General features: G+C 47.5%; 1 protein-coding gene across 2 annotated transcripts; it reads right to left on the minus strand.

Annotated features, from left to right (window-relative positions):
* Positions 1-466: 466 nt before the first annotated feature.
* On the minus strand, positions 467-7,063 carry CCN3 (cellular communication network factor 3). 2 transcript variants are annotated; one of them, XM_071421684.1, is made up of 5 exons: positions 6,933-7,061; positions 6,611-6,836; positions 6,094-6,345; positions 4,034-4,239; positions 467-1,665 (listed from the first exon to the last, which is right to left on the minus strand). In XM_071421684.1, exons 1-5 carry the CDS (start codon positions 7,014-7,016, stop codon positions 1,369-1,371), a joined length of 1,065 nt encoding a protein of 354 aa, XP_071277785.1. In that variant the 5' UTR covers positions 7,017-7,061; the 3' UTR covers positions 467-1,368. The 2 variants fall into 2 exon arrangements, with proteins under 2 accessions (XP_071277785.1, XP_071277784.1); XM_071421683.1 differs by having other exon boundaries at positions 6,611-7,063.
* Between the last annotated feature and the right edge of the window lie 824 nt (positions 7,064-7,887).

Consider the following 7,887-nt stretch of genomic DNA (forward strand, 5'->3'; position numbering starts at 1 on the left):
TGATTTAACATGCATGAGACTGCCACCCTCAGGCTCTTACTTCTTGAGGGTATTGCCATAGAGTACCTAACACAAACATGGTCACAGGCTGATTTTGTGAGGCTGAAGTGCTGCATCACCCAATGAAATACTTTGCTGGTCGTTCAGACCCAAATGTGAACTCTGAATCATGTAATTATTCCTCACCACCACCACTATATTTCAGGACACACAAACCTTAGTTACATCATCCTATCTCCCAGGCTAACTTAGGCTGAAAAAAACCTCCTTTCTAATATGTACCCCACAAATGATTCATCCTTCCCTGTAGCAAGGCGCTGCATGACTTTTAAGGCAGTGATTAGAATGAGGTACATGAACACAAGAAATCATCTTTTGTTTTTAGGAGTCTGCAGACCCTTTTTTCTTCCCATTCCTTTTAGCTGTTAAAGGCTGGTGGTTTAAGAAAGACAACTTTAGGAAAAAATATTTTGAATCACATAAAGTTTATTTACTTAGTAAAGTTATATTACAGTATGTACAGTTTCTATTTACATATACACCTTTCTAAGAAATGAAGCACCAAATGATACAGTTAGAATTTTAGAGGAATTTACAGATACATTATTTTTGCATCCAGATAGTTATATCTACAGACACACATGGATTAGAATCAAATTCTTATCCATCACTGACTTCAGCTGGTTTTGGATTAGACTGCTAGTGAAGTTACCAAAGAAAAATTTAATTGCTGTCAGCTATCAACCTGCTGTGCTTCAGGATAAGAGATCTTACCCTATGTCATTTCCAGGGCTATGTGCAATCTTAATCCTCAGAGCCAGAGGTATTGACAGAAGGTACTTTATAAGCCACAAGAATGTAACACTTCCATCAGTAAGATTTTTACTGTCATCAAAAAACAGAGTTTCATTAAAAAGAAAAAAGAACACTGCTGGAGTGTTTATATGCAGTATGGAAAGTAAAGTTAAGAGCCTGGAAGCTTATGTGATGCCGTATCACGTATTCCTCAAGGAATACATTTGCTCTCAAGAAGTCCAGTCTTACACCCACTGAAACTTGCATGATCCCCTTAACTCAAGGGGAAAGTCTAGCTGTTGGCTTTGTAATCTTTATGCCACCATCAAGATAAAAAGAGGGCTCTGTCCAAGGTACAAAATTTCCTTCAAGTGAATAAAAGACATTTGGATGGGGCAAATGGAAAATGAGGTATTTAATAAACTATGGGGGGGGAAAAAAAGCACCTAGTTTGAAAGACCATTCTGAAAAATATTTTAGAAGTTTCATATATGCAATTGTTACATTCACCTGATTGTGGGTCACGTCTTGTATAAGCTGCTTATACTTTCTGTGCTATCTAATTCATGCTTTTCATAATTTTGCTTCACCAGACGTGGGGTCCGACGGCTGGAAGAAGACCATGTTACCCTGAGGACAGTTGCTGTGACAGACACAGGTGTTGATGAGCATCACTGGCTTTTTGAGGAGGGTGCCCTGGGGGCAGCGGAAGTGGACGTGGATGGTTTTGGTGCTGTGCGGGGTGCAGCAGCGCCCGTCGCCGCAGAGCCCGCAGAAGCGCGGCCGGTACGTCTGCACGCTCGAGCAGTTCCGGTACTCGTAGCGAAGGGCTCTCGCGGCCTTCCTCGTCCGGACACACCTCTTCCCTTTCTGGGAGAAAGATGGAGACAGCAGATATGTCATTGCATAGGACAGACAGCATTTAACAACTCATGTGAGAGATACAGGCCGACTCTGACAATTTAAACTTGCTGTCTTTATCCATTCCACAGCAAGATGACTCTGAAACTGCTTCAGTAGTGTCATTGTTAGGTCAGACGTGATGTACACACATGATTAGGGTTTAAGAAGAAAACAGTTTTTTTCCTGCGTGTTTTCTAGCTTATATATTTTTAACAAAGTGTGATTTTAGGTCATTAACTACATCACAATAACTTATTATATTCATTGATGCAAAGCAATTAGTGGCAAATGTTTAACAGAAATTTAAAAAGACACATATACACATCTACTTATGCACCTAGTCTAGCTTACAAAAATTTTCATGTATCTTTTCTAATCTGTTTTTATGCTGATGACCTTGTCTTCTTCCTTGCTATAGATACACTCGAAAATCATCAATTTTTATTTCTTCTATTAACTCAGCTTTGCTTGCAGGCCAGCTGTCAAGCCCCTCCATACAGTAGTTACCTACAGGTGACACCTGCAAGATCTGTTCTTCGACATCAGCATGATACTGGACCAAATAATTAAAATCCACTCTTGTCATCCGAGAAAAGCCCAGTCTACATTCATTAAAAAACTTTACTGAAAAACTTCTCAGCCTAGTGTAGTTCCATCAGAGAATCAGCAAGTCAAATGAGCAAGTTACAGGACTAGGTTCAGGGGGAAAAAAGGGGGCAAAATAAACTGCAAAAGTCATCACCCATTTCTGTGACTCAAGGCACAAACAGCTCTAGACATTATATTTTAACAAATGATTGACTAACTTGTCTTCAGAAGTCTTCAATGACAGAGATTCCACATCTGCCCAGACAACCCCAAGAGTTCATTATTCTTACTGCCTAATACATTTTCACTCATGTCTTAATTTTATGCAGTCTAAACTCTCCATTTCTTGTTATATCCTCCATGCACTCAAAACAGGCCGCAATATCTGAATATGATTATGAGAAAAAATCTCTCTCTTCCCTTGCATTCAGAAGAAGTCCAGTTCTATCTGATTTTCCCTAAATGAGCATGTTTTCCAGACTTCTGATCATTCTTGTTAATCTCCTCAACTCCTCCCACATGTTTCATCTCCTTTACAAAACATGGTATTTAAAACTGCAGACTCTTCAGCAAAGGCCTTAGAAACAGCAAAGGCCTTAGAAATGCTTTCCAACACTCAGAACATTACATAAATTGATGGACCTCTTACCTAGGTACATGTTATTCTCCCTGATAGAAACACTTGCACAGTGTGTAGAAGTATAAAACTATTTTCTCTTATTTACAAAATTTTTCACATCAGAAATGTCAGTATTGGGAAAAAAAATGTCAGCTTTGGGGAAAAAAAAAACATCATAAAGATTGAGATAACGTTTAATTTATCAAGCAGACATTTCACACACTTCTGTGCAGTTCCAGATGCTCAACAGACTAGAAATCTGATATATCCATTCTGTATCACTGAAGCAACTCTGATGTACATGGTACAGGTAGTACAGTTGCATTTGTGGGAGAAGTTAGACTGTCAACTGTCAAGCTGCACATGCAATACATGTGACCCATTTGGGGTGACTTAAATTATCATAGAATCATAGACCAGTTTGTGTTGAAAGGACCTTTAAAGGTTTTCCCATCCAACCCCCCTGCAAGGAGCAGGGGCATCTTCCACTAGATCAGGTTGTTGAGAGCACTGTCCAGTCTGACCTTGAACATATTTGGGAATGCAGCACTGACCACCTCCTTGGGCAACCTGTTACAGTGTCTCACCACCCTCATGGTACAAAATTTCTTCCTTATATCTAGTCTGAATCTACCTGTTTTAGTCCTTGTCCTACCACAACAGGCCCTACTAGAAGTCTGTTCCCACCCTTCTCATAGACCCCCTTTAAGCACTGCAAGGGGCTGTAGGGTCTCCCCAAAGCCTCCTCTCCTCCAAATTAAACAATTCCAACTCTCTCAGCTTTACCTCACAGGGGAGGTGCTCCAGTCCTTGGTGGCCCTCCTCTGGATTAACTCCAGTAAGTCCATGTCTTTCCTGAGGGCCCCAGAGCTGGACACAGTGCTCTGGGGGGGTGTCACCAGAGTGGAGCAGAGGGGCACGATCACCTCCCTTGGCCCACTGGAGGTGCAGCACAAAGCTACTGAGCAAACACAGCAAGTCTAATGCTTTACCAAACCCACTCAGCTTGCTGCACTCATGCTAAAAGCTGTATTTATGTACAGCTGCATCTGGACCATTGTAGACCCTAATATTGCAACCTTGGAATTAGAGCTGAAGAGCTGCCTTGCCTCACTCTCTGCAGATTACCTTATCAGATGACTCTTCATTTTCACAAGGTCTTATCATGCAAAGCCGTGTCTGCTTCACCATCTCACACTGTTGATTCCTGTTGGTAACACGGGTGGAAAAGCCCATTCCACAGCTCGTGGAACAAGCACTCCATTCTGTTGTCTGCTCAATACAATTGGCACTTGAATCTGACACAATCCCGAGTGTGGCCTCTTGCCTGTAGGCTGGAGACAAAACCCCACAGAGCTTTATTACAAGAGAAACTCACATGAAACCTCACTATCTAATTGAGCTCTGTCATATCTGGGAAGGAACATGTGAGAAAAAACAAGGTTCAAAATCCATGCTTTTGATAGGATTTCGAAATTTTAAAAGCTGTCTTTTTAGGAATCCTGAGTAGCAACTTCCTACATCTTAAAAAAAGCCTCAAACCAGAAAGATGCATATCAGTGTAATCAGCAAAGAATTTAGATTCTGTTTACTCAAATCCACAGCTGGAAGAATTACTGCCAACTTTTAAACCAGTTAGAACCCTAACAGATTTTTATTCTTCATTCTTTCTAATGGAAATATGTCACAAATCTGTTCTAAACTATGTCAAAAAAATATTTATATTAGGTATGACTTGAGAGAGGCTGAATTTTTTATCTAAACTAATAAACAGCATGGAATGAAAGTCCTTTTACTCCTGAGAGTCATAAAGTCACCCCATCTTGTCAATAATTGACAGCCTGCAGCCAGGGTGATGGTGAGGAGGCAGGAGGGAAGCCATTTCCAGGAGTTATCACAGGCACTTAAAGCCATGGTCAGGTCTGACCACCATCCTGCCCTCCTGGCACTATGCAAGTGTTGCTGAATAGTTTGGTTGGCTGATTAGCACAGGAGCAAACAGGAGGAGACAATACAACCGAGCTGTCAGTCACAGCTCTTGCTGTAAAGCTCCTCTACAACAGCCTTCCTGCCTTTGGAATGGCAAAGATCCAAAAAAGGTGGCCTCCCAAGAGGGATGGCCATTGCTGAAAGAATGCAGACAATTCATCTGTAGGCATCTTACAGATTAGCCTGTCACCATCAGACAAATCAAAGAAAAGGAAAGGTAATAGAAAAGTGTCAAACTTTTTGTTTACACCTTATGTGCTTTACAATTAACACTTCATAGCACACTGAAAAGCTACTCCGGCTTTTCTTCCTCAATCCTTTCTCACTTGTTTTTAAAATGGATTAGCTGAGTTTTGGCATAACTAACTGCCCAAGATCACAAAGAGCAGTGACTGGAAGAGAATGCAGTGCTCTCCACTCTCAGAAGAAAGTTATGAAAATCCATGCTGAATTTAGAGTATAATTAAAAGGGGATGGAGACATAATTCAGTACAAAAAAAATGAAAATAGGGAAAAGCTGAAAAAGGGGAAAATTTTACCTAGTTTTTTTAAAGCCTGAGTTCTGCACTTTGGAATGGGTTGGGTTTTCTTACAAATCCATTCACCATATTTATAACCACTGCCTCTACAAGTACTCTGTAATGTTTTTAATGCTGTGAGCACTCTATCACAGACAGGCTGGAATTCACTGGCATTGTAGCTACCATGCTGACCACTTGTAAGAGCTGCAGAATTCAGTGGGAAGAAAGTCTCTTGTAGACAAAACTGTCATAGGGTACATGTGATAAATTGTAACAATATAAGTTGTAACATATTCTTGCAGAGCAACTAGCAAGACTGCAGCTTTATTTTGTTGGGTTTTTTTTTCCCTTGGTATGGGAATGTTTGGAGGATTAGGACCTTGTCCTTGTTTTCTTCTGGTCACAGAACTAATGTGTACCAGATAAACAGGAATTTAAAAATTGGCAACTACATTAATTAACTTTTAAAACTGCCATGCATATTCATCCTCTGAATCTTTCTACTACCTGATGAGCTCTGCCTTTATTCATAGCCACTGCTATGCTGGTCATTTTATGTTAGAAAAAACCCCGACCATACAAGCAATGTGCCTTAGATCTGGCAATCCTGTGGATATTTTCACAATGATATCACCTCCTGCTCACAATGACTATAATAACTAATTTTAGTTTCCTCACCAGCCATAGCAAAACCTCCCAAAATCACTTCATCATCAGGGTCGCAGACCCACTTCTCACAGCACTCTCCAGGGACTTCGACTTTCCTGGGGAAGGGGCAGTCGGGGCCGGGGAGCAGCAGGTCCAGGTTGCAGCGGGGCAGGCAGCCGATCTGGCCGTCGCGGCAGGTGCACTGGTACTTGCAGCTGGGCTGGAACGTCTCCCCATTGCGATAAATCATCCCATCGAACACGCAGTTGTCCCCCTCCAGCACTAGTGGGAAAAGGGGAGGCATTTCGCAGAGGCAGAGGGCGCTGGGGCAGTCCCCGGCCCTCCCAGCCCCCGGGCGGCCGCACGGGCGCCTCCCGCAGCATCGGGGCAGCGCCGGCGGTGCTGAGGATCGGCCGCTTCGCCGGAGGGCGGCCGGGAGGACAGAACCGCGGGGCAGCGACACCCGCGGCGGGCCGGGCCCGGGGAGGTGTCCCGGGGAGGGTGTCCCGGCCACAGACGGGGACGTCCCGGCCCCGCCGCCACCTACCCATGCAGATGCCGGCGGCCGCGCCGTCCTCGGGGCCGCGGTCGCAGTAGAGGCCGCTGCTCTCGTCGCAGGGCAGCAGCGCGGAGCATGGCTCGCCGCGCTGCCGGGCGCACACCAGGCAGCAGGAGCAGCCGTCCAGCACGGCGGGCACGCCCGGGGCGCAGCGCGGCGGCTCGGCCGGGCAGCGCCCGCACGGACGGGGACACGCCGGCTCCCGGCCGCTCACCTGCGGGGACACAGCGGCCCCGGGGGCCGGGTCACGGGGCCGGACCGGCCGCCCGTTCCCCCCGGCCGCGGGCCCCGCCGGGCGCCCCGCACTTGCCTCGCACGGCCGGAGCAGCAGCAGCAGCAGCAGCAGCAGCGGCAGCACCAGGACGGGCAGGTGCTGCCCGCCGCCCGTCGCCATGGTCTAGACCGCCGCCTGCCCGCCGCCCGCTCGGCTCTGCCGGCAGAGCCATCGCAGCCGCTTTTATAGAGGCGGTCGGGGACCCCCCTCCGCCACCACCCCCGCACGGCGGGCACCGCGGGCCGGAGGCGGGGAGCTGGAGCCCGGCCGGGCCCTCCGCTCCCCCCGCTCCCTCCGCCACCTGCCCCGGCGGCGCCGAGCCGCTGCCCTGCCCTGCCCGGCGCCGGGCGCGACCCCTGTGCCGGGGGCGGTGCACGGAGCGGGGAGCGGAGCCGGCCCCTGCCCGGGGGTAGGGCTGGCCCAGTGCTACCCCCGGGGGGGCTGCCGCCCTCAGCCGGTCCCTACGGGCCCCTTCCCGTCCCGTGTGCCCGCAGTGTCCATCCCCGGGCCGCACGCCGCGGGCTCGGTGCTGCCTCGCAGCTCCGCGGCTGCTCCGCGGTCTCTGGCACCGCCAGCCTGGCCGGGCAGTGCTTGGCGCTGGGGACCAGCCACCCCAAAGCCAAACGCCTCTCGGGGCTATTCTGCTCCTGGCCCCGGCCTTGAAGTGTTTTGAGCTTGGTGGGCATTGAACTCTCCAGTTTCAAGTCGCGGGCACTGCTCTTTATTGGAGAGGCGCAGGTGTATCAGCTGATGGGAAACAGACGCTGCATAGGGAGTCCTCCCTGCTCTGTGCAGCTCGGTGTGTGTGAGTGGTCACAGACTATTCAGTGCCTACACGGTGTATGCAACCGCAGGGGATACAGAGCCAACAGGCCTGGCCTCAGGAATGCTTTGTAGAAGTAGCTCCAGTGCTCTGCGCTGTTATTTTAGCATGTGCAGGACAGATTTAAGGCCAAGTGTAAGGGAGACTAAATCTGTTAATGGGTTTTAC

The sequence above is a fragment of the Agelaius tricolor genome, unplaced genomic scaffold (genome assembly GCF_023055355.1).
Source record: "Agelaius tricolor isolate 1412-34295 unplaced genomic scaffold, bAgeTri1.0.p SCAF_2, whole genome shotgun sequence".
Taxonomy (NCBI): domain Eukaryota; kingdom Metazoa; phylum Chordata; class Aves; order Passeriformes; family Icteridae; genus Agelaius; species Agelaius tricolor.

Excerpts from the sequence above, each read along its gene's own strand:
- CCN3 (XM_071421683.1), bottom strand. The coding sequence starts at position 7,016 with ATGGCGACGGGCGGCGGGCAGCACCTGCCCGTCCTGGTGCTGCCGCTG. Across the intron at positions 4,240-6,093 it reads GGGAGGTTTTGCTATGGCTG|CCTACAGGCAAGAGGCCACA; the intron begins GTGAGGAAACTA and ends TTTTGTCTCCAG. Across the intron at positions 1,666-4,033 it reads ATGAAGAGTCATCTGATAAG|AAAGGGAAGAGGTGTGTCCG; the intron begins GTAATCTGCAGA and ends TCTTTCTCCCAG.